Source organism: Salmo salar, chromosome ssa12, assembly GCF_905237065.1.
Source record: "Salmo salar chromosome ssa12, Ssal_v3.1, whole genome shotgun sequence".
In the NCBI taxonomy this organism is placed as follows: domain Eukaryota; kingdom Metazoa; phylum Chordata; class Actinopteri; order Salmoniformes; family Salmonidae; genus Salmo; species Salmo salar.
The window spans coordinates 8,590,686-8,618,476 of NC_059453.1; the positions used below are offsets into that span (position 1 = coordinate 8,590,686).

At 40.5% G+C, this 27,791-nt stretch overlaps 1 protein-coding gene across 1 annotated transcript in view; it reads left to right on the top strand.

Moving 5' to 3' along the window:
- Positions 1 to 2,680: 2,680 nt before the first annotated feature.
- The window catches only part of LOC106590818 (uncharacterized), a 30,109-nt gene continuing 4,998 nt past the window's right edge, over positions 2,681 to 27,791 (top strand). Inside the window, exons 1-9 of the mRNA XM_045690627.1 lie at positions 2,681 to 2,930; positions 11,493 to 11,602; positions 13,479 to 13,497; positions 14,647 to 14,683; positions 16,040 to 16,162; positions 17,310 to 17,509; positions 21,903 to 22,003; positions 26,957 to 27,226; positions 27,467 to 27,541. Of these exons, the coding sequence (XP_045546583.1) occupies positions 11,545 to 11,602; positions 13,479 to 13,497; positions 14,647 to 14,683; positions 16,040 to 16,162; positions 17,310 to 17,509; positions 21,903 to 22,003; positions 26,957 to 27,180 (762 nt within the window). The 5' untranslated portion in view covers positions 2,681 to 2,930; positions 11,493 to 11,544 and the 3' untranslated portion in view covers positions 27,181 to 27,226; positions 27,467 to 27,541. The remainder of the gene's footprint in view (positions 2,931 to 11,492; positions 11,603 to 13,478; positions 13,498 to 14,646; positions 14,684 to 16,039; positions 16,163 to 17,309; positions 17,510 to 21,902; positions 22,004 to 26,956; positions 27,227 to 27,466; positions 27,542 to 27,791) is intronic.

Here is a 27,791-nt window from a genome sequence, read left to right on the forward strand (position 1 = left end):
TTGATTGACGACTGTTGTAACAGGCTGGAGGATCCCTTATTAGTGTAACTAAGGAACAGGCTGAAGGAGACCTTATTAGAGTAACTAAGGAACAGGCTGGAGGAGACCTTATTAGTGTAACTAAGGAACAGGCTGGAGGAGACCTTATTAGAGTAACTAAGGAACAGGCTGGAGGAGACCTTATTAGAGTAACTAAGGAACAGGCTGGAGGAGACCTTATTAGAGTAACTAAGGAACAGGCTGGAGGAGACCTTATTAGTGTAACTAAGGAACAGGCTGGAGGAGACCTTATTAGAGTAACTAAGGAACAGGCTGGAGGAGACCTTATTAGTGTAACTAAGGAACAGGCTGGAGGAGACCTTATTACAGTAACTAAGGAACAGGCTGGAGGAGACCTTATTAGAGTAACTAAGGAACAGGCTGGAGGAGACCTTATTAGTGTAACTAAGGAACAGGCTGGAGGAGACCTTATTAGTGTAACTAAGGAACAGGCTGGAGGAGACCTTATTACAGTAACTAAGGAACAGGCTGGAGGAGACCTTATTAGAGTAACTAAGGAACAGGCTGGAGGAGACCTTATTAGAGTAACTAAGGAACAGGCTGGAGGAGACCTTATTAGTGTAACTAAGGAACAGGCTGGAGGAGACCTTATTAGTGTAACTAAGGAACAGGCTGGAGGAGACCTTATTAGAGTAACTAAGGAACAGGCTGGAGGAGCCCTTATTAGAGTAACTAAGGAACAGGCTGGAGGAGCCCTTATTAGAGTAACTAAGGAACAGGCTGGAGGAGACCTTATTAGTGTAACTAAGGAACAGGCTGGAGGAGACCTTATTAGTGTAACTAAGGAACAGGCTGGAGGAGACCTTATTAGAGTAACTAAGGAACAGGCTGGAGGAGACCTTATTAGAGTAACTAAGGAACAGGCTGGAGGAGACCTTATTAGTGTAAATAAGGAACAGGCTGGAGGATACCTTATTAGTGTAACTAAGGAACAGGCTGGAGGAGCCCTTATTAGAGTAACTAAGGAACAGGCTGGAGGGGACCTTATTAGAGTAACTAAGGAACAGGCTGGAGGAGACCTTATTAGTGTAACTAAGGAACAGGCTGGAGGACACCTTATTAGTGTAACTAAGGAACAGGCTGGAGGAGACCTTATTAGAGTAACTAAGGAACAGGCTGGAGGAGACCTTATTAGTGTAACTAAGGAACAGGCTGGAGGAGACCTTATTAGAGTAACTAAGGAACAGGCTGGAGGAGACGTTATTAGAGTAACTAAGGAACAGGCTGGAGGAGACCTTATTAGAGTAACTAAGGAACAGGCTGGAGGAGCCCTTATTAGTGTAACTAAGGAACAGGCTGGAGGAGCCCTTATTAGTGTAACTAAGGAACAGGCTGGAGGAGCCCTTATTAGTGTAACTAAGGAACAGGCTGGAGGAGACCTTATTAGAGTAACTAAGGAACAGGCTGGAGGAGCCCTTATGAGTGTAACTAAGGAACAGGCTGGAGGAGACCTTATTAGTGTAACTAAGGAACAGGCTGGAGGAGCCCTTATTAGAGTAACTAAGGAACAGGCTGGAGGAGACCTTATTAGAGTAACTAAGGAACAGGCTGGAGGAGACCTGTTTGAATAAAAAAAAATGGTGTGCTCTGATTGGTTGCAGGTATGACGCCGCACCTCCACCGGTTTCCTAGAAAATGGTGGTACATTCACTCATCTGTAGCATTCCTTTCCAGGGGACAGATGGAAAGCCATGCAGGGACAGTGCTGCTGTCTCCAATGGGTGTATATTCAGTATTCACCTTGCCAGAAGACACCGGCCTACCTTTACGCTCGTTTACACTGCGCTGCACTCGGGTCGGAATGCAATCATGGTTACATTAAGACACTGTGGAGTCTGCGCTAGATATGGGTCCGAAAACAAACCTCAATGCAGGGTGGGATATGCCACTGTACTCCAAATGTTACCGTTATCGACACTGCTCCATTGAGAAGATTGAAATACTGCTAGTTTTCCCAGAAAACTGCCCTTTTTGTGCTCATGCTAGCTAGCAGTAGCCACAGCAGCCTTTGTTGACACTGTCATTCCAAAATGGCTGAGATGGCAACTGCTAGCTAGCATGAGGACGAAAAGGGCAGTTTTCCATGGGATAACTAGCAGTACTTCAATCTTCTCAATGGGCGTGGTGTGGATAGGTAAAATTTGGAGTACAAGTGGCATATCCCATCCCTGCATTGAGGTACGTTTTCAGACCTATATCTCGCGCTGGCTCCACGGTGTCTTGATGTAACCATGATTGCTTTCTGACCCCAGTGCAGCTCAGTGTAAACAAGCGTATTCGTAGTGAGCATACATCTATACATCTACATTATTAAAATAAACCAAAGTATTTTTCTGTGGTGGCCTATAGAGGAAAAACTGGTATTATATCACACACACAAACACACACACACACACACACACACACACACACACACACACACACACACACACACACACACACACACACACACACACACACACACACACACACACACACACACACACACACACACACACACACACACACAGAGAGACACACACACACACACACACACAGAGACACACACACATAGACACACAGAGAGAGAGAGTGACACACACACACACACACACACACAGAGACACACACACAGAGAGAGAGAGAGAGAGACACAAACACACACACACACACCTGTAGAGCATTAATATGACTCAGGCCCTTATAACTAGAGATGATACACACCCTCGTTCTTTCACAACATAATCTTGTGTCTGAGGAAACACAGTAGCTTACTGGTTGACCTGCGTCTCAGGTATCAGTACACCTTCACAGAGACAGACGGAGGAAGGAATCCCAACGCTAACACACCTACCGACCTGACTGACTGACACTGCTAAAACCTTAATCAGGTAAGCTTTGATTTTTACCTTCATTATAAAAGCCTTGCATATAAAAACGAGTTGGAGTGGAGAGAGTGTGGAGGTTGACATAATGACTGCTTACAGGTTACATACCCTGTTATTAGACTGAGACTGAATTCAGAGGTTTTTGACTGGGTGTGCAAGTCGTTTGGTTTGTTGTTTGTGTACAGGTGAATGGTGTCGCGTTTAGCTACCAAACAACATGCAGTTATGGAGAAGGGAGATTAAAGTTATTTCATTTTTTATCACAATTTACTTCTATTTTGTTCTTAACAGATCAACCCTCTTGTTTATTGTTTGTTGTGAACAGTTCTTTCTTACTAAATCACTTCATCAGCACAGTCAACCAGAATCACAATGCAGGTCTCTCACCCTTCACATGGTGGTGAAGTCATTCTTTAAATAAAAATAGCTTCGATAAGTTTTTATGAACATTCTTTAAATATAGTATTTTATTATTGACAATAAGCCAGCATTTCTATTGTGTTGAGTTGGCATTAAGTATTTTTTATCAAATTGTTTACATCAGTTTTGTAACAGGTCTGTTACCAGTCAGTAGAATTGTGTTAGTGAGTAGGTCTGTTATTACAGTCTATGTTACATCAGCAGTATTGTGTTGTTGAGTAGGTCTGTTATAACAGTCTATGTTACATCAGCAGTATTGTGTTGGTGAGTAGGTCTGTTATTACAGTTTATGTTACCAGTCAGTCGTATTGTGTTGGTGAGTAGGTCTGTTATTACAGTTTATGTTACCAGTCAGTAGTATTGTGTTGTTGAGTAGGTCTGTTATAACAGTCTATGTTACATCAGCAGTATTGTGTTGTTGAGTAGGTCTGTTTCTCTGGTAACAGGTAACATCCCAGGTGGGAGTTCTATGGTTCCACCTCTGAGAATAGCATGAGGCTCGTTAGTTCGTCGGGTGGAATACTACTGTTTGGTCGGCCCTAAGAACAACCTCTATATCCACATCCGGCACACAACTAATGTAATATCTCTGAGCAGGCACTGATGGTTAAATCCACTACTGTTTACTGATGGTTAAATCCACTACTGTTCACTGATGGTTAAATCCACCATCTCTGATTTAATTTTGTGTACAAGAAACTATATCTTGTAGATTTTTATCCTGAATTGATCAATTTGATCAAAATGAGGAGGAATAGTGTGTTGGAATAGTGTGTTGGAATAGTGTGTTGGCTGATAGTGGTCTTAGTATTGGACTTAGGAGTGGTCTTAGTATTGGTCTTAGGAGTGGACTTAGGAGTGGTCTTAGGAGAGGACTTTGGAGTGGACTTAGTATTGGTCTTAGGAGAGGACTTAGGAGTGGCTTAGTAGTGGTGTTAGGAGTAGACTTAGGAGTGGTCTTAGGAGTGGTGTTAGGAGGGGACTTAGTAGTGGACTTAGTAGTGGACTTAGGCCAAACACTTCTAGAAGGTGTATTTGATAATGGACAAACACAACTGTATATTTAAAACCTGTTTGGGATAGGGGGCAGTATTTTCACGTCCGGATGAAAAGCGTGCCCAAAGTAAACTGCCTGCTACTCAGGCCCAGAAGCTAAGATATGCATATAATTGGTAGATTTGGATAGAAAACACTCTAAAGTTTCTAAAACTGTTAAAACAATGTATGTGAGTATAATATAACTTATTTGGTAGGCGAAACCCCGAGGACAAACCATCCAGGGATTTTTTTGGGGTTCACTGTGTTTTCAATAGGTTTTCGGAATATACTGTGTTCAATAGCGGATAAAATCAAAGTGGAGCGAGCTCCAGGTCGCGCGCCCCAAACAAAAGAGTCCACTTGGCTTGACACTCATTCTGAACAGCCCTACTTCTTCATTACTCGAAAGAAAAACATCAACCAATTTCTAAAGACAGTTGACATCTAATGGAAGCTATAGGAACTGCAGATAATCAAACGTGCCAAATAAATGGACATTTTGGGGATATAATGAAGGAATTCATCAAACAAAAGGACCATTTGTGATGTTTATGGGACATTTTGGAGTGCCAACAGAAGAAGATCTTCAAAGGTAAGGCATGAATTATATAGTTATTTCTGACTTTCGTGTCACACTTCCCTGGTTGAAAATGGTTTGTTATGCATTTGTATGATGAGGCGCTGTCCTCAGATAATCGCATGGTTTGCTTTCACCGTAAAGCCTTTTTGAAATCTGACACGGTGGCTGGATTAACAAGAAGTTAAAATTTATTTTGGTGTATTGCACTTGTGATTTTATGAAAGTTAAATATTTCTAATAATTTTTGGGAATTTTGCGCTCTGCGATTTCACCGGATGTTGTGGAAACGTTCCGCTAGCGGAACCCCCAGCCGTAACAGGTTTAAACTGAAGAGCTGATACAAAGAGACTCTACAGCCAAACAAAGGAACAGATTGAGCAGCGTCATACATAGCTGACACGCACATTATACAATAGGTCATAGACCTTACACACAACAGGTGACTCATTAAGTTGTTGTGTGTGTGTGTGTTGCTCCCAGTGAGTGGGAGAGAGCATAGGGGAAGGGGTCAAACTAGAAAAACTAGATGTGTAACTTCACCTACACAGTTTGTGTCCATCTCTGGCTGGACAGTGGATGTCCTGTGTGTGTGTGTCTCTGTCTGTGTGTGTCTCTGTGTGTGTGTCTCTGTGTGTGTGTGTGTGTGTGTGTGTGTCTCTGTGTGTGTGTGTGTCTCTGTGGGTGTCTCTCTGTGTGTGTGTCTCTCTCTCTCTGTGTGTGTGTGTGTGTCTCTGTGTGTGTGTGTGTGTGTCTCTGTGGGTGTCTCTCTGTGTGTGTCTCTCTCTCTCTCTGTGTGTGTGTGTGTGTGTGTGTGTGTGTGTGTGTGTGTGTGTGTGTGTGTGTGTGTGTGTGTGTGGCTGGATAAGATGTAATTATTTCAGCTTGATCTTTCTACCATTGTTTGACAGACAGACCACGTCATGTGATTGATCTGCTGTCGGAAAGACACCCTCATTATCCTTTTGTGTTTTAATCTTTCTGTGTGTGTGTGTGTGTGTGTGTGTGTGTGTGTGTGTGTGTGTTCGTGCATTCATGCGTGTGTGCGTGTAGGCGTTAGGTGCAAGCTAGCAGCATTCTTCTCAGTGAAGCCCTGCACCTCACTACCCGGCAACCACCTGGTACTCTACCCTGCACAGAGACTATCACTAGCCAGCTACCACCTGGTACTCTACCCTTCACCTTAGAGACTATCACTACCCAGCTACCATCTGGTACTCTACCCTTCACCTTAGAGACTATCACTACCCAGCTACCACCTGGTACTCTACCCTGCACCTTAGAGACTATCACTACCCAGCAACCACCTGGTACTCTACCCTGCACCTTAGAGACTATCACTACCCAGCTACCATCTGGTACTCTACCGTTCACCTTAGAGACTATCACTACCCAGCTACCACCCGGTACTCTACCCTGCACCTTAGAGACTATCACTACCCAGCTACCACCTGGTACTCTACCCTGCACCTTAGAGACTATCACTACCCAGCAACCACCTGGTACTCTACCCTGCACCTTAGAGACTATCACTACCCAGCTACCACCTGGTACTCTACCCTGCACCTTAGAGACTATCACTAGCCATCACCACCCGGTACTCTACCCTGCACCTTAGAGACTATCACTAGCCATCACCACCCGGTACTCTACCCTTCACCTTTTTATTTTATTTATTTTAATTTTTTATTTATTTCACCTTTATTTAACCAGGTAGGCAAGTTGAGAACAAGTTCTCATTTACAATTGCGACCTGGCCAAGATAAAGCAAAGCAGTTCGACAACATACAACAACACAGAGTTACACATGGAGTAAAACAAACATACAGTCAATAATATAGTAGAAAAATAAGTATATATACAATGTGAGCAAATGAGGTGAGATAAGGGAGGTAAAGGCAAAAAAGGCCATGGTGGCAAAGTAAATACAATATAGCAAGTAAAACACTGGAATGGTAGATTTGTAGTAGAGGAAAGTGCAAAGTAGAAATCAATAATGGGGTGCAAAGGAGCAAAATAAATAAAATAAATAAATACAGTAGGGGAAGAGGTAGTTGTTTGGGCTAAATTATAGATGGGCTATGTACAGGTGCAGTGATATGTGAGCTGCTCTGACAGCTGGTGCTTAAAGCTAGTGAGGGAGATAAGTGTTTCCAGTTTCAGAGATTTTTGTAGTTCGTTCCAGTCATTGGCAGCAGAGAACTCGAAGGAGAGACAGCCAAAGGAGGAATTGGCTTTGGGGGTGACCAGTGAAATATACCTGCTGGAGCGTGTGCTACGGGTGGGTGCTGCTATGGTGACCAGTGAGCGGAGATAAGGGGGGACTTTACCTAGCAGGGTCTTGTAGATGACCTGGAGCCAGTGGGTTTGGTGACAATTATGAAGCGAAGGCCAGCCAACGAGAGCGTACAGGTCGCAGTGGTGGGTAGTATATGGGGCTTTGGTGACAAAACGGATGGCACTGTGATAGACTGCATCCAGTTTGTTGAGTAGGGTATTGGAGGCTATTTTGTAAATGACATCGCCGAGGTCGAGGATCGGTAGGATGGTCAGTTTTACGAGGGTATGTTTGGCAGCATGAGCGTGGCTGAGGTGCACCCATGACCAGCTCTGAAACCAGATTGCATAGCGGAAAAGGTGCGGTGGGATTCGAAATGGTCGGTAATCTGTTTGTTGACTTGGCTTTCGAAGACCTTAGAAAGGCAGGGTAGGATGGATATAGGTCTGTAGCAATTTGGGTCAAGAGAGACTATCCCTAGCCAGCTACCACCTGCTACTCTACTCTTCACCTGTCACGACTCCCACCGAAGGTGGCGCCCCCTCCAGCTCGGGTGGCGCTCGGCGGTCGTCGTCACCGGCCTACTAGCTGCCACTGATTCCTTTTGTTTTCCCCCCCTTTCTGTTATTGTTTGCACCTGTCCTTAGTTGGGTTGATTAGCGGGGCTATATTAGCTAGTTGACCCGCCTGCTCTTTGTGCGGGATTGTTTATCTGTTAGTTGCTTTGTTACGCACTGTATAGTATGTAGCGCGAGTGCGTGGGTTGTCGCTCACTGTGTTTTGTCCCCTGTGTTTGGGGCACTTTGATTTTTGTGTGCGCTGAGTTCGCTATTTGGGGTGGCAGGTGTTTTGCTGTGTCGCACATTAAAAAGCCATCACCCGTATCGCTGCTTCCTGCGTCTGATTCCTCCTCCACTACGCCTAAGCATTACATCACCTTAGAGACTATCACTACCCATCTACCACCTGGTACTCTACCCTGCACCTTAGAGACTATCACTAGCCAGCTACCACAGGGAACTCTATCCTATATAACTACTGCTGTACATACTGTATTCTCCACATAGCTCATCCTATATAACTACTACTGTACATACTGTATTCTGCACATAGCTCATCCTATATAACTACTGCTGTACATACTGTATTCTGCACATAGCTCATCATATATAACTCCTGCCATTCATACTGTATTCTGGACATCGCTCATCCTATATAACTACTGCTGTACATACTGTATTCTCGACATAGCTCATCCTATATAACTACTGCTGTACATACTGTATTCTGGACATAGCTCATCCTATATAACTACTGCTGTACATACTGTATTCTGGACATAGCTCATCATATATAACTACTGCTGTATATACTGTATTCTGGACATAGCTCATCATATATAACTACTGCTCTACATCTCCTACTTGTATATTGTCCATACTGTCTATGCAGACCACATATTTATATTCCGGGCTCTGATATGGCTTGTTCTGATCTTTCTTAATTAGATGTTTTTTTGTTGCTTTGTTGTGTATTAGTATTGTACTGCTAAATATTTACTGCACTGCTGGATCTAGAAACACAATCATTTACTGCACTGCTGTGTAACGGTCGTCGTATGAAAGGGACCAAGGCGCAGCGGGTTGAGTGCTCATTTTAACTTTTAATTGAACACGGAACAAACAAAACAATCGAACGAACAGTGTTGCAGGCTACACACAGCAATGCACAAACACAACTTCCCACAAAGGGACAGGTGAAAACAGGCTACCTAAGTATGACTCTCAATCAGCAACAACGATGTACAGCTGTTCCTGATTGAGAGCCATACCAGTCCAACACAAAGAAATACACAACATAGATAGAACCTAGAATACGGCACATAGAACATAACCCAAAAACCCCGGAATACTCAAACCAAACACCCCTCTACATAAACACACACCCCGAACCACATAAAACAAATACCCCCTGCCACGTCCTGACCAAACTACAATAACAAATGACCCCTTTACTGGTCAGAACGTGACATGCTGGAGCTAGAAACACAATCATTTACTGCACTGCTGAAACTAGAAACACAATAATTTACTGCATTGCTGAAACTAGAAACACAATAATTTACTGCACTGCTGAAACTAGAAACACAATAATTTACTGCACTGCTGAAGCTAGAAACACAAGCATTTACTGCACTGCTGGAACTAGAAACACAATAATTTACTGCACTGCTGAAGCTAGAAACACAAGCATTTACTGCACTGCTGAAACTAGAAACACAATAATTTACTGCACTGCTGAAGCTAGAAACACAATAATTTACTGCACTGCTGAAACTAGAAACACAATAATTTACTGCACTGCTGAAGCTAGAAACACAATAATTTACTGCACTGCTGAAACTAGAAACACAATAATTTACTGCACTGCTGAAGCTAGAAACACAAGCATTTCACTGTTACCTGCTTTAACATCTGATAATAAACATAGATTTGATTTGAGCCTGTTTGTGGTAGATTGCATGTGAAGCCGTGTGGATGATGTTGACCTGACACACCTTGATGCTTCTCCTGACCACACGATGACAATGACATGCCGGTAGCTCTCTAATATAGTCACCGCATATTCCATTCATCACAATCAGCAAGTTATTGGTTGGAAAGAAAATGGGAGAGCTGCCTTGTCCGAACTACACAAGGCCTCTAGCAGCTGGAGTGTGATTATCTCGGGCCCTCCACCTTCTCCATATCTGTCTCCGTTTCATCCACTCTGTATCTTTCTGTCCATATCTGTCTCCCTGTTTCATCCACTCTGTATCTTTCTGTCCACATCTGTTTCCTTCATTCATTCACTCTGTATCTCTCTGTCCATATCTGTTTCCTTCATTCATTCACTCTGTATCTCTCTCCATATGTCTCCCTGTTTCATTCACTCTGTATCTCTCTGTCCATATCTGCCACCCTGTTTCATTCACTCTTGTCTACATCAGGCTCTGGGGAGAAGTTTCCCCCATGGTACAGATCCAGTATCAGCTTCCCCTCCCCCAATCCGTACCTTAACCATTTGTGGGGAATAATGTTAAACTGACCCAAGATCAGCATCTAGGAACAACGTCACCCTTCTCCCTAAGTTGTGAAAAAGGCCTGCATAACCTGTTATCTTCTGTTCCATGAACTATATCCCCAGAGACCAGTTGACTCTATTATAGTAACCTGTTATAATGATAGTAACCTGTTATTGTCATAGGCGCCGTAAGGATTGGACCAAGGCGCAGCGGGTAAAGTGCTCATCTTCTTAATTTATTTAAAGAAAACACTTAAACAAAATAAACAAACAACGGAAAACAGTTCCATAAGGCTCCCAGGCTATACAGAAAATAACCACCCACAAAACACAAGTGAAATTAACACAACTAAATATGGCCTCCAATTAGAGACAACGACAACCAGCTGCCTCTAAATGGAGGTCATTGCCAAAAACCCAACACAGAAATAGAAAACTAGATTTTAACATAGAAATAGAAAACATAGAACCTAAACCAAAAACACCAAAACACACAAAACAGACACCCCCTGCCACGTCCTGACCAAACTACAATGACAAATAACTCCTTTTACTGGTCAGGACGTGACAGGTATTGTGATAATAACCTGTTATCTTCTGTTCCTAGATCAGTGATATCTGTTTCCATTTGACTCTATTATAGTAACCTGTTATAATAATAGTAACCTGTTATAGTGATAATAACCTGTTATAATGATAGTAACCTGTTATAATGCTAGTAACCTGTTATAATGATAGTAACCTGTTATAATGATAGTAACCTGTTAAAGTGATAATAACCTGTTATCTTCTGCTCCTAGATCAGTGATATCTGTATCCAGTTGACTCTATTATAGTAACCTGTTATAATAATAGTAACCTGTTATAGTGATAATAACCTGTTATAATGATAGTAACCTGTTATAATGCTAGTAACCTGTTATAATGATAGTAACCTGTTATAATGATAGTAACCTGTTAAAGTGATAATAACCTGTTATCTTCTGCTCCTAGATCAGTGATATCTGTTTCCAGTTGACTCTACTATAGTAACCTGTTATAATGATAGTAACCTGTTATAGTGATAGTAACCTGTTATCTTCTGCTCCTAGATCAGTGATATCTGTTTCCAGTTGACTCTACTATAGTAACCTGTTATAATGATAGTAACCTGTTATAGTGATAATAACCTGTTATCTTCTGTTCCTAGATCAGTGATATCTGTTTCCAGTTGACCCCATGACAGTCATTGTCTCGTCATCATGAGATCACACCACCTCTTCCTCCTGATCTACCTCACAGCTCTCTGCTGCTACTGGGGTAAGTACAGTAGAGTACATTAGAGTGCAGCATAATACAGTAGACAGCGGAATACAGTACAGAACAGTAGAGTAAAATAGAACACAGTAGAGTACAGTACATTACAGTACAGTAGAATACAGTAGACAGTAGAATACAGTATTGTAGTATAATACAGTAGAATACAGACAGTAGAATACAATAGAATAAAGTAGACAGCAGAGTACAGTATAATACAGCAGAGTACAGTAAAATACAGTAGACACTAGAGTACAGCAGAGTACAGTAAAATACAGTAGAATACAGTAGACAGTAGAATACAGTAGAGTGTAGTATAATACAGTAGAATACAGACAGTAGAATACAGAGACAGCAGAGTACAGTATAATACAGCAGAGTACAGAATAATACAGTAGACAGTAGACTACAGCACAGTACAGTAAAATACAGTAGAGTACAGTAGACAGCAGAGTAAAGTATGATACAGCAGAGTACAATATAATACAGTAGACACTAGAGTACAGGAGAGTACAGTATAATACAGTATAATACAGTAGACAGTAGAGTATAGAATAGTACAGTATAATACAGCAGAGTACAGAATAATACAGTAGACAGTAGACTACAGCAGAGTACAGTAAAATACAGTAGAGTACAGTAGACAGCAGAGTAAAGTATGATACAGCAGAGTACAGTATAATACAGTAGACAATAGAGTACAGGAGAGTACAGTATAATACAGTATAATACAGTAGACAGTAGAGTATAGAATAGTACAGTATAATACAGTAGAGTACAGTATAATACAGTAGAGTACAGTAGACAGTAGAGTACAGTAGACAGTAGAGTACAGTATAATACAGTAGAGTACAGTATAATACAGTAGAGTACAGTAGAGTACAGTAGACAGTAGAGTACAGTATAATACAGTAGACAGCAGAGTACACTATAATGCAGTATAATGTAGTAGACAGTAGAGTACAGTATAATACAGTAGAGTACATTATAATACAGTAGACAGTAGAGTACAGCAGAGTACAGTTTAATACAGTAGAGTACAGTAGACAGCAGAGTACAAAGTTAGTACATTATAATACAGTAGCCAATAGAGTACATTATAATACAGTAGCCAGTGGAATACAGTAGAGTACAGTATAATACAGTAAATACAGTATAATAAAGTAGAAAACAGTACACAGTAGAATACAGTATAATACAGTAGTGAGCAGAGTACAGTAGAGTAATTCATTCAGACAGCTGATGGGTGAGTACAGTAGAGTACAGTATGGTAGAGTACAGTATAGTAGAGTACAGTAGAATACAGTATAGTATAGTTCAGTAGACAGTACAGTATAGTAAAGTACTGTATAGTATAGTACAGTAGACAGTAAATTATAGTATAGTACAGTAGACAGTACTGTATAGTAGAGTACAGTAGAGTAGAGTACAGTAGAGTAGAGTACAGTAGAATACAGTATAGTATAGTTCAGTAGACAGTATAGTATAGTATAGTATAGTATAGTATAGTATCCTATAGTACAGTAAACAGTACTGTATAGTAGAGTACAGTAGAGTAGAGAGCAGGTCCACTGTACTCAAGGGCATGGTTAGGTTAACTGCTGCAAGTGTAAGTAAATGACATTTTAATGGATGCTGTTGCTTTTTATTACATAGAAAACCTGGATATTAGTATTGACATTTGTACATGTATTCCCCAGGTAGTAGCAGATAGAGAGAGAGAGAGACAGAATAACAGTTAACAGTACTGTCAAATGAATTGGAAGAATTCAAGTTTTTATTCATTGCCCACAACTAATCACTTTCTTCTCAGTTTAAAGAAATTAAATAAACACATTCAATTATTAAACCAATAAATGATGTCATTGTCTTCCCACAGGAACATCAGATGCACAACGGTAAGTCATTGTCATCTGAGCCACATTCCAGTCCAGAATGAGGCCTATAACAAAAACAATATCACATGTACATGTCAAACTAAACCCATGTATTACACATGTACATGTCAAACTAAACCATGTATTACACATGTACATGTCAAACTAAACCCATGTATTACACATTTATACATTTACATGTCAAACTAAACCCATGTATTACACATTTATACATTTACATGTCAAACTAAACCCATGTATTACACATGTACATGTCAAACTAAACCCATGTATTACACATTTATACATTTACAAGTCAAACTAAACCCATGTATTACACATGTACATGTCAAACTAAACCCATGTATTTCACATGTACATGTCAAACTAAACCATGTATTACACATTTATACATTTACATGTCAAACTAAACCCATGTATTACACATGTACATGTCAAACTAAACCCATGTATTACACATTTATACATTTACATGTCAAACTAAACCATGTATTACACATGTACATGTCAAACTAAACCCATGTATTACACATTTATACATTTACAAGTCAAACTAAACCCATGTATTACACATGTACATGTCAAACTAAACCCATATATTACACATTTATACATTTACATGTCAAACTAAACCATGTATTACACATTTATACATGTACATGTCAAACTAAACCATGTATTACACATGTACATGTCAAACTAAACCATGTATTACACATGTACATGTCAAACTAAACCATGTATTACACATGTACATGTCAAACTAAACCCATGTATTACACATGTACATGTCAAACTAAACCATGTATTACACATGTACATGTCAAACTAAACCATGTATTACACATGTACATGTCAAACTAAACCATGTATTACACATGTACATGTCAAACTAAACCATGTATTACACATGTACATGTCAAACTAAACCATGTATTACACATTTATACATTTACATGTCAAACTTAACAATCACATCAGCTAAAGATTCTTTGAGGATTCTTTGGCGTAACTTTAGAACTCTAGAAGGTTCTCTGTGTCCTCATGATTCTTCTTCTATAGTCAGGCAGCTGAAATATGTAAAGAATTTTTCAGATGTTTTCTTTTGACTCTTTATGCTTCACCTCCCCTGCTGATGGAAACGTAAAGAAATGAGACCTGCCATACACAAGAACTGTGTACTCAGGTGAGTGCTAGCATTCAACCTCTCCCTCACCCTCCACCCCCCCTCTTTCTGTCTGCCCCACACCTCTCTCTCTCCCTCCCTCCCTCTCTCTCTCTTTCTCCATCCCTCTCTCTCTCTCCCTCCACTCCCACCCTCTCTCTCTCTCTGTCTCTCTACCCCATCTCACTCTATCTCTCTTCCCTTCTCCATCTGTTTCCCTTCTCCACCCCCCCTCTCTCTTTCTGTCTGTCCCCCTCTCTCTCTTTCTGTGTCCCCCCACCTCTCTCTCTCTCTCTCTCTGTCTGCCCCCACCTCTCTCTCTCTCTTTCTCTTCTCCATCTGTCTGTCTCTCTCTCTCTGTCTCTCTCCCTCCACTCCCCCCCTCTCTCTCTCTCTCTCCCTCTCTCTTTCCTTCCCTCCACCCCTCTCTCTCTCTCTCTCTCTCTCTGTCAATCCACCACCTCTCTCTCTTTCCCTTCCTCTCTCTCTTTCCCTCCCTCCATCCCTCTGTCTCTCTCTCATAAAAACATGTCTAACAAGGTAAAAGGTCAGAGTGATTCAGTAGAATCTAGACAGGTTTGACATGTTTGATATTTATGTAAGTCTCAGTAGCTGTACATCGACACGTGTGTGTCGTTCTTTGAACGTGTAATTTCTCCATTGATACCCATTGTGTGGACAGAGGGTCAAACACCTCTTTCATGTTAGTCTCTGAGGAAACGATATGTCCCAAATAGGACCCTATTCCCTATTTAGTGCACTACTGGTCAAAAGTGGTGCACTAAAGAGGGAATTAGGATGCCATTTGGGATACATACATGTTTATAAAGTTCAACCAATAGTAATCCAGCATCAGATGAATCAGGTGTGTTAGTGCTGGGCTGGAACAAAAGCCTGCCCTGACACCCTGTGGTCCTCAGGGACGACCAACAATCTAACTGATGCAGATATAGTAGGATGTAGCAGGAAACTACCAACAATCTAACTGATGCAGATATAGTAGGATGTAGCAGGAAACTACCAACAATCTAACTGATGCAGATATAGTAGGATGTAGCAGGAAACTACCAACAATCTAACTGATGCAGATATAGTAGGATGTAGCAGGAAACTACCAACAATCTAACTGATGCAGATATAGTAGGATGTAGCAGGAAACTACCAACAATCTAACTGATGCAGATATAGTAGGATGTAGCAGGAAACTACCAACAATCTAACTGATGCAGATATAGTAGGATGTAGCAGGAAACTACCAACAATCTAACTGATGCAGATATAGTAGGATGTAGCAGGAAACTACCAACAATCTAACTGATGCAGATATAGTAGGCTGTAGCAGGAAGTCATGATGTATCTGTTATTGTCCATCCCCAGGCTGGTGATCCTACCTCTAACTTCCTCCAGTGTGTGGGTCTGCCAGCTACAGACACAGGGAGAGACCACCTGCAGAACCTGAAGGACACCATCGATGCTGCCCTGGATGTCTACTCCTTCATGGTAGCTTGATACATCCCCAGACCTGAATTCAAATACTATCTGAAACGTTTCAAATGTACCGAAAAAATATAGAAAACGCAACATGCAACATTGATTTTACTGCATTACAGTTCACATAAGGAAATAAGTCAATTGAAATAAATGCATTAGGCCCTAATCTATGGATTTCACATGACCTAGCAGGGGTGTAGCTATGGTTGGGCCTGGGAGGGCACAGGCCCACCCACTGGGGAGCTCGACCCAGCCAATCAGAAGGAGTTTTCTCTAAAACAACGTTGGAATGTGGGTTATGATAGAGAAGTTAACATGCTATTCTCTAGCAACAGTTCTGGTGGACATTCCTGCAGTCAGCATACCAATTGCACACTCCCTCAAAACTTGAACGCACCTTATTTGATGGAATGTTGGCACGGGTCGAGAACTTCAGAACTGATCTGAACATTCCGTCAGAGGAATGTTTTCGGGTGCCATTTCTCAGCGACAGACATAATGGAAGTGACAGATGGGAAGAAATGCAGAGTGATGTGAAGGCTACAGTGGGGGAAAAAAGTATTTGATCCCCTGCTGATTTTGTACGTTTGCCCACTGACAAAGAAATGATCAGTCTATCATTTTAATGGTAGGTTTATTTGAACAGTGAGAGACAGAATAACAACAAAAAAATCCAGAAAAACTCATGTGAAAAATGTTATAAAATGATTTGCATTTTTTTTAAATAATGGACGTTTTCAAAAAATAATAACTTAGAAATCCCGATGTGGCCCTCAAGCCAAAATGATTGCCCACCGCTGGTCTAACCCCCTCTCCAGAGATCCAGTCTATCCCAGACCCCAGTGTTAGGACTAGAGCTGGGTATCAGTGTAACCCCTCTCCCTCTCCTGTCTCCCCCTCTCCAGAGATCCAGTCTATCCCAGACCCCAGTGTTAGGACTAGAGCTGGGTATCAGTGTAACCCCTCTCCCTCTCCTGTCTCCCCCTCTCCAGAGATCCAGTCTATCCCAGACCCCAGTGTTAGGACTAGAGCTGGGTATCAGTGTAACCCTAACCCCTGTCTCCCCCTCTCCAGAGATCCAGTCTATCCCAGACCCCAGTGTTAGGACTAGAGCTGGGTATCAGTGTAACCCTAACCCCTGTCTCCCCCTCTCCAGAGATCCAGTCTATCCCAGACCCCAGTGTTAGGACTAGAGCTGGGTATCAGTGTGAACCCAGAGGCAGAAGCCTACCAAGATGAGGACCTGATAAAGGTGTGGATGGAGGTGAAGCTGAAACCACTCCTCTCCAGCATCTCCAGAGGGTTCCTAACCTGCCTCAGCAACAAGAACTTCAGCTGCAACACCTACCAGACCATGTACTGACATTACTATATATAATATAACCTACCAGACCATGTTATAATATCACCTACCAGACCATGTTATAACATTACTATATATAATATAACCTACCAGACCATGTACTGACATTACTATATATAATATAACCTACCAGACCATGTTATAATATCACCTACCAGACCATGTTATAACATTACTATATATAATATAACCTACCAGACCATGTACTGACATTACTATATATAATATAACCTACCAGACCATGTTATAATATCACCTACCAGACCATATTATAACATTACTATATATAATATAACCTACCAGACCATGTACTGACATTACTATATATAATATAACCTACCAGACCATGTTATAATATCACCTACCAGACCATGTTATAACATTACTATATATAATATAACCTACCAGACCATGTTATAATATCACCTACCAGACCATGTTATAACATTACTATATATAATATAACCTACCAGACCATGTTATAATATCACCTACCAGACCATGTTATAACATTACTATATATAATATAATATCACCTACCAGACCATGTTATAACATTACTATATATAATATAATATCACCTACCAGACCATGTTATAACATTACTATATATAATATAATATCACCTACCAGACCATGTTATAATATCACCTACCAGACCATGTTATAACATTACCATATATAATATAATATCACCTACCAGACCATGTTATAACATTACTATATATAATATAATATCATCTACCAGACCATGTTATAACATTACTATATATAATATAATATCACCTACCAGACCATGTTATAACATTACTATATATAATATAATATCACCTACCAGACCATGTACTGACATTACTATATATAATATAATATCACCTACCAGACCATGTTATAACATTACTATATATAATATAATATCACCTACCAGACCATGTTATAACATTACTATATATAATATAATATCACCTACCAGACCATGTACTGACATTACTATATATAATATAATATCACCTACCAGACCATGTTATAATATCACCTACCAGACCATGTTAAAACATTACTATATATAATATAATATCACCTACCAGACCATGTTATAACATTACTATATATAATATAATATCACCTACCAGACCATGTTATAACATTACTATATATAATATAATATCACCTACCAGACCATGTACTGACATTACTATATATAATATAATATCACCTACCAGACCATGTTATAACATTACTATATATAATATAATATCACCTACCAGACCATGTTATAACATTACTATATATAATATAACCTACCAGACCATGTTATAACATTACTATATATAATATAACCTACCAGACCATGTACTGACATTACTATATATAATATAACCTACCAGACCATGTTATAATATCACCTACCAGACCATATTATAACATTACTATATATAATATAACCTACCAGACCATGTACTGACATTACTATATATAATATAACCTACCAGACCATGTTATAATATCACCTACCAGACCATGTTATAACATTACTATATATAATATAACCTACCAGACCATGTTATAATATCACCTACCAGACCATGTTATAACATTACTATATATAATATAACCTACCAGACCATGTTATAATATCACCTACCAGACCATGTTATAACATTACTATATATAATATAACCTACCAGACCATGTTATAATATCACCTACCAGACCATTTTATAACATTACCATATATAATATAATATCACCTACCAGACCATGTTATAACATTACTATATATAATATAATATCATCTACCAGACCATGTTATAACATTACTATATATAATATAATATCACCTACCAGACCATGTTATAACATTACTATATATAATATAATATCACCTACCAGACCATGTACTGACATTACTATATATAATATAATATCACCTACCAGACCATGTTATAACATTACTATATATAATATAATATCACCTACCAGACCATGTTATAACATTACTATATATAATATAATATCACCTACCAGACCATGTACTGACATTACTATATATAATATAATATCACCTACCAGACCATGTTATAATATCACCTACCAGACCATGTTAAAACATTACTATATATAATATAATATCACCTACCAGACCATGTTATAACATTACTATATATAATATAATATCACCTACCAGACCATGTTATAACATTACTATATATAATATAATATCACCTACCAGACCATGTTATAACATTACTATATATAATATAATATCACCTACCAGACCATGTTATAACATTAATATATATAATATAATATCACCTACCATACCATGTTATAACATTACTATATATAATATAATATCACCTACCAGACCATGTTATAACATTACTATATATAATATAATATCACCTACCAGACCATGTACTGACATTACTATATATAATATAATATCACCTACCAGACCATGTTATAACATTACTATATATGTTATAATATCACCTACCAGACCATGTTATAACATTACTATATATAATATCACCTACCAGACCATGTACTGACATTACTATATATAATATAACCTACCAGACCATGTTATAATATCACCTACCAGACCATGTTATAACATTACTATATATAATATCACCTACCAGACCATGTACTGACATTACTATATATAATATAATATCACCTACCAGACCATGTTATGACATTACTATATATAATATAATATCACCTACCAGACCATGTTATAACATTACTATATATAATATAACCTACCAGACCGTGTACTGACATTACTATATATAATATAATATCACCTACCAGACCATGTTATAATATCACCTACCAGACCATGCTATAACATTACTATATATAATATAATATCATCTACCAGACCATGTTATAACATTACTGTATATAATATAATATCACCTACCAGACCATGTTATAACATTACTATATATAATATAATATCACCTACCAGACCATGTTATAACATTACTATATATAATATAATATCACCTACCAGACCATGTTATAACATTACTATATATAATATCACCTACCAGACCATGTTATAACATTACTATATATAATATAATATCACCTACCAGACCATGTTATAACATTACTATATATAATATAATATCACCTACCAGACCATGTTATAACATTAATATATATAATATAATATCACCTACCAGACCATGTTATAACATTACTATATATAATATAATATCACCTACCAGACCATGTTATAACATTACTATATATAATATAATATCACCTACTAGACCATGTTATAACATTACTATATATAATATAATATCACCTACCAGACCATGTTATAACATTACTATATATAATATAATATCACCTACCAGACCATGTTATAACATTACTATATATAATATCACCTACCAGACCATGTTATAACATTACTATATATAATATAATATCACCTACCAGACCATGTTATAACATTAATATATATAATATAATATCACCTACCAGACCATGTTATAACATTACTATATATAATATAATATCACCTACCAGACCATGTTATAACATTACTATATATAATATAATATCATCTACCAGACCATGTTATAACATTACTATATATAATATAATATCACCTATCAGACCATGTTATAACATTACTATATATAATATAATATCACCTACCAGACCATGTTATAACATTACTATATATAATATAATATCACCTACCAGACCATGTTATAACATTACTATATATAATATAATATCACCTACCAGACCATGTATTACAGTAGTGAGGAAACCCTGCATGTTGTAGTAGACAACTCAGCCTTTCTCTTCCTTTATCTGATGTCTTCCTAAACTAAAACTATATAATCCTAATCCTTATAAAATCATTCAATATGTACTATAGACTAGTTATAAAGGACTGGACACACGCAGAGGGAATCCCCTCTCTACACAGTCTACTGAGACACCTGCTGCTGACTGCATGTCATGATAATCTCAACATTCTCTATTTCTCTCTCTCTGGCTCCCTCCCTCCTTCCTTCCTTCCTTCCTTCCTTCCTTCCTTCCTTCCTTCCTTCCTTCCTTCCTTCCTTCCTTCCTTCCTTCCTTCCTTCCTTCCTTCCTTCCTTCCTTCCTTCCTTCCTTCCTTCCTTCCTTCCTTCCTTCCTTCCTTCCTCTCTCTCTCTCTCTCTCTCTCTCTCTCTCTCTCTCCTTCCTCTCTCTCCCTCTCTCTATCTCTGACTCTCTCAACCTCTCCCTCTATCCATCCTCCTTCCTCTCTCCTTCCTCTCTCTCTCTCTCTCTCTCTCTCTCTCTCTCTCTCTCTCTCCCTCCATTCTTCTCCATCCCCTATTCTCTCTCTGTCTCCAGGGTGGAGGAGTTGAGTGATCATTTCTCAGAGATGGATCCGGTCAGACAGAGGTGGATCTATATGTTCTTCATGTACCCTTTCCTGTCTGGGGAGAGAGCAGGTACAACTTAACACCTTTATAACATGACATAACTACCAGTGACAGCTCATAACATGTTCATAACAGTTCTTCATGTACCCTTTCCTGTCTGGGGAGAGAGCAGGTACACCTTAACATCTTTATAACATGACATCAATACCAGTGACAACTCATAACATGTTCATAACAGTTCTTCATGTACCCCTTCCTGTCCGGGGAGAGAGCAGGTACAGCTTAACATCTTTATAACGTGACATAACTACCAGTGACAGCTCATAACATGTTCATAACAGTTCTTTATGTACCCCTCCCTGTCCGGGGAACGAACAGGTAAAATGTAACAACTTTATAACACATGACAGCTCATTACATGTTCATAACAGTTCTTTATGTACCCCTCCCTGTCCGGGGAACGAACAGGTAAAATGTAACACCTTTATAACACATGACAGCTCATAACATGTTCATAACAGTTCTTTAGGTAGCTCTTCCTCTCTGAGCAGCCGGTATAAGGCTCAAACATAACCCAGGGGTGGACAGCATTACTCCTGGAGAGCTACTGGGTGTGCAGGCTTTTGCTCCAGTCCAACACAAACACACCTGGTCCAGCTGATTAGGGGAGGTCCAGACCAACACAAACACACCTGGTCCAGCTGATTAGGGAGGTCCAGACCAACACAAACACACCTGGCCCAGCTGATTAGGGGAGGTCCAGTCCAACACAAACACACCTGGTCCAGCTGATTAGGGGAGGTCCAGTCCAACACAAACACACCTGGTCCAGCTGATTAGGAGATGTCCAGTCCAACACAAACACACCTGGTCCAGCTGATTAGGGGAGGTCCAGTCCAACACAAACACACCTGGTCCAGCTGATTAGGAGATGTCCAGTCCAACACAAACACACCTGGTCCAGCTGATTAGGAGATGTCCAGTCCAACACAAACACACCCGGTCCAGCTGATTAGGAGATGTCCAGTCCAACACAAACACACCTGGTCCAGCTGATTAGGAGATGTCCAGTCCAACACAAACACACCTGGTCCAGCTGATTAGGAGATGTCCAGTCCAACACAAACACACCTGGTCCAGCTGATTAGGAGAGGTCCAGACCAACACAAACACACCTGGTCCAGCTGATTAGGGGAGGTCCAGACCAACCTGGTCCAGCTGATTAGGAGAGGTCCAACACAAACACACCTGGTCCAGCTGATTAGGGGAGGTCCAGACCAACACAAACACACTTGGTCCAGCTGATTAGGGGAGGTCCAGACCAACCTGGTCCAGCTGATTAGGAGAGGTCCAGTCCAACACAAACACACCTGGTTCAGCTGATCAAGGTCCAGCTGATTAGGAGAACCAGGTGTCCTAGACCAAAGGAAGGGATGGAAATGCCATCGACCAACCCAGAAACCCTTATGACATGACATAACAATGCCTCCAACAGCTCATAACTCTTCTCTGTGTGCAGGCTGTGTGAGACCAGGGGAGAACAGTGAGGACTGGCTGATCAGAAACTTTGGCTCGTTTAAAGCCGTCGCTCGTATGAGGGACTTCACAGCCCTCAACATGGTCTTTAGTGGGGTGAGTTACACCACTGAGAAACCGTTGACTCGGCACGAACTCTCACTATCTTTCTTCTCCTCTATCTCCCTTTCCTCATGCTATCTCTCCCCCTCCCTCATCATCATACTAAGAAACCTATGTCTTACAAAGTCTCTCTCTCTCTCTCTCTCTCTCTCTCTCTATCCTCTCTCTCTCGCTCTCTTTATCCTCTCTCTCTCTCTATCTTCCTCTCTATCCTCCTGTCGTGTCTTTGGGGCACCATTAAACTGAAGACATGTTTATCAAAATAACTCCCTGTAATTATTATCACGCCATTAAACTGATTAATCGTTTAACTATAATTAACTAGGAGATCGGGGCACCAAGGAAAATATTCAGATTACAAAGTTATCATTTTCCTAATATAACTTTCCTATATTATAACATTATATATTATATTATATTATATTATAGTATAGGCCGATTATCTTCTGGTTTAAATGGTGTATTTTACCTCGCGTCCAGTCTCATTCCAAACGTCGTAAATTGTTGTATCTGCACGAATCCAGCCTTTACAAAAGTCATCCATACATCAATTGTCTTAAAATCATTTATTTACTAAACTAAGTAATTCACAGAAAGCATACAAACAGTAATTATCGTCACAAAGAAATGGTAGAGGAATGTGCCCTAGTGGGCTAAACAGGCATGGCGGCCTGTTAAACAAAGGGTCATAAAGGGCAGCTGAGAAGACACTACAGAGTTGATAAATATTAACAATTGATATGCTAATCCTTTGCGCATGAATGCTCACTCATTCGGGAACAATTGCAATCAATATATATTTACGCTCAGTGTGTCATCGGGATTCTTGTTGGAGAGTTTTTGTCCTGTTGGAGAGTTTTTGTCCTGTTCTCTCTCTCTCTCTCGGTTAGAATGGGTCTTTCAAAGCGACATTCATTAATGTCGTTATAGAATGTATGTTTCGTCGGTCTTCGTGTTCAATGATATAATTTCTAGCTGCAGACTATTAATTAATATCAAAGACTTGTTATTATTCTGTCGGTCTCGATAGTCTAAAAGTTTAACCATGTGGTATAGTTAACTTTCAGTAGAGGAATTGGATGGTCAAACCTTGGCTCTCTCTCCTGAGGTAAGCTGGTCTGAAGAAAGTAAATCAGGGTGGGGTTTTATACGTGAACATAGAACAGGCTTGTCACATGACGCCTGGTCCTGTCCGTGTCCCTGGGGGGCGTGCCGATGACTGATTTAAGCTTTGAACAGAAATACATTCTATCACATTAACATCAGTACATAGCATCTCAACGTATTACAAATAGCTTTATCCTTATTAATACATTTTATACAACCATTTAGATGCAAGTCCCATAGCTGAGGCTATTATATAAACAGTTTTATGGTAATATGGCTATATTGTCTCTTCTGAGTATCACAAAATTGTACCAGGCGGACCAGTTCGTAGCTGGATTCTTCACCAATCTTTTATACCTTCTCCAGAACATAAATGTCGTGGTGCAAGGGGGAGGGGGTCAACTGTGCTCCCTGTTCCCAGAGAGAGGGCAACGTCATGACACTCCACTCTCTCTCTCTCTCTCTCTCTCTCTCTCTCTCTCTCTCTCTCTCTCTGTCTCCATTCTCCCCTACCCTCCCATCTCTTCTCTCTCTTAAAAAAAAGTGTTAACATGGTTCAATCAAGTAACACTGTTAGCAATCATAGCAATGAAGTAAAACCAAAAAAGTGAATCCAAAAAGACAGCGAACCAAGACCACTGAAACATACTGGTGGTCTCTCTCTCTCTCTCTCTCTCTCTCTCTCTCTCTCTCACTGAAACATACTGGTGGTCTCTCTCTGTCTCTCACTGAAACATACTGGTGGTCTCTCTCTGTCTCTCACTGAAACATACTGGTGGTCTCTCTCTCTCTCTCTCTCTCTCTCTCTCTCACTGAAACATACTGATGGTCTCTCTCTCTCTCTCTCTCTCTGTCTCTCTCTCACTGAAACATACTGGTGGTCTCTCTCTCGCTCACTGAAACATACTGGTGGTCTCTCTCTGTCTCTCACTGAAACATACTGGTGGTCTCTCTCTCTCTGTCTCTTTCTCTCTGAAACATACTGGTGGTCTCTCTCTGTCCCACTGAAACATACTGGTGGTCTCTCTCTCTGTCTCTCTCTCACTGAAACATACTGATGGTCTCTCTCTGTCACTGAGACATACTGGTGGTCTCTCTCTGTCTCTCTCTCTGTCTCTCTCACTGAAACATTCTGGTGGTCTCTCTCTGTCTCTCACTGAAACATACTGGTGGTGTCTCTCTGTCTCTCTCTGTCTCTCTCTCTCTCACTGAAACATACTGGTGGTCTCTCTCTGTCTTTCTCTCTCTCTCTCTCTCTCTCTCTCTCTCTCTCTCTCTTTCTCTCACTGAAACATACTGGTGGTCTCTGTCTCTCTCTTTCTCTGTCTCTCTCTCTCACTGAAACATACTGCTGGTCTCTGTCTCTCTCTTTCTCTGTCTCTCTCTCTCACTGAAACATACTGGTGGTTTCTCTCTCTGTCTCTCTCTCACTGAAACATACTGATGGTCTCTCTCTGTCTCTCACTGAAACATACTGGTGGTCTCACTCTGTCTCTCTCTCTCTCTCTCACTGAAACATACTGGTGGTCTCTCTCTGTCTCTCTCTCTCTGTCTCTCACTGAAACATACTGGTGGTCTCTCTCTCTCTCTCTAACTGAAACATACTGGTGGTCTCTCTCTGTCTCTAACTGAAACCTACTGGTGGTCTCTCACTCTCTCTCTCTCTCTCTCTCTCTCTCTCTCTCTCTCTCTCTCTCTCTCACTGAAACATACTGATGGTCTCTCTCTGTCTGTGTCTGTGTCTCTCTCTCTCTCTCTCTCTCTCTCTCTCTCTCTTACTGAAACATACTGGTGGTCTCTCTCTCTCTCTCTCTCTCTCTCTCTCTCACTGAAACATACTGGTGGTCTCTCTCTCTCTCACTGAAACATACTGGTGGTCTCTCTCTCTCTCTCTCTCTCTCTCTCTCTCTCTCTCTCTCTCTCTCTCTCTCTCACTGAAACATACTGGTTTTCTCTCTCTCTCACCGAAACATACTGATGGTCTCTCTCTCTCTGTCTCTCTCTAACTGAAACATACTGGTGGTCTCTCTCTCTCGCTCTAACTGAAACATACTGGTGGTCTCTCTCTCTCGCTCTAACTGAAACATACTGGTGGTCTCTCTCTCTCTCTCTCTCGCTCTAACTGAAACATACTGGTGGTCTCTCTCTCTCGCTCTAACTGAAACATACTGATGGTCTCTCTCTCTCTCTGTCTCTCTCTAACTGAAACATACTGGTGGTTTCTCTCTCTCTTTCTCTAACTGAAACATACTGGTGGTCTATCTCTGTCTCTTTTAGCTGGAGGTGCTACACCTGTTAACTCTGGAGCAGAAGGCAGAGTTGTTGTTGCATCCGGAGGTGGAGGGACTGGAGAATGGAACCCTGAGTCTGGTGTTCCACACCCTGATGACAGAGGTCCATCCCCCCATGGAGAACTCCACCTGGACCACACCAGGGTACCCCAACCCCATCTACCCCCCATCCTACACCCCCGCGTACCCACCCAGACCCACGTCGGATGAACAATACCCACCCCGACCCCCCTCACCCCAGGAGAGCCTTCGAGAGGTAGGCCTTATGTCCCAAATGGCACCTTATTCCCTACATAGGCCTATAGGGCTCTGGTCAACAGTAGTGTTCTACATAGGGAATAGGATGCCATTCTGGTCTACAGTAGTGCACTATATAGGGAATAGGGTGCCATTTGAGATGCAAAGTAGAGTAGAGCATTAATAAACCATAATCAAACAGAAGTGATATGTCAGTAGGTAGAGGAAATTATAATTGTCTGATTCTGTCCAATCCCAGGTGGTGAACGGGTTCATGGGGGTCTTCAGGCCTTTCGGAAGCTTCGTCAGGGAGTTTGTGTCGCTCACGCACAAAGTAACCACACATACACACACACACATATACACACACACACATTTTCTATCTAGGATAGAACAGGAACTACTTCAAGTCTACCTTCTATTGAGGTCCTGTCTTTACCATTCCTCACTACCTTCTATTGAGGTCCTGTCTTTACCATTCCTCACTACCTTCTATTGAGGCCCTGTCTTTACCACTCCTCACTGCCTTCTATTGAGGCCCTGTCTTTACCATTCCTCACTGCCTTCTATTGAGTCCTGTCTTT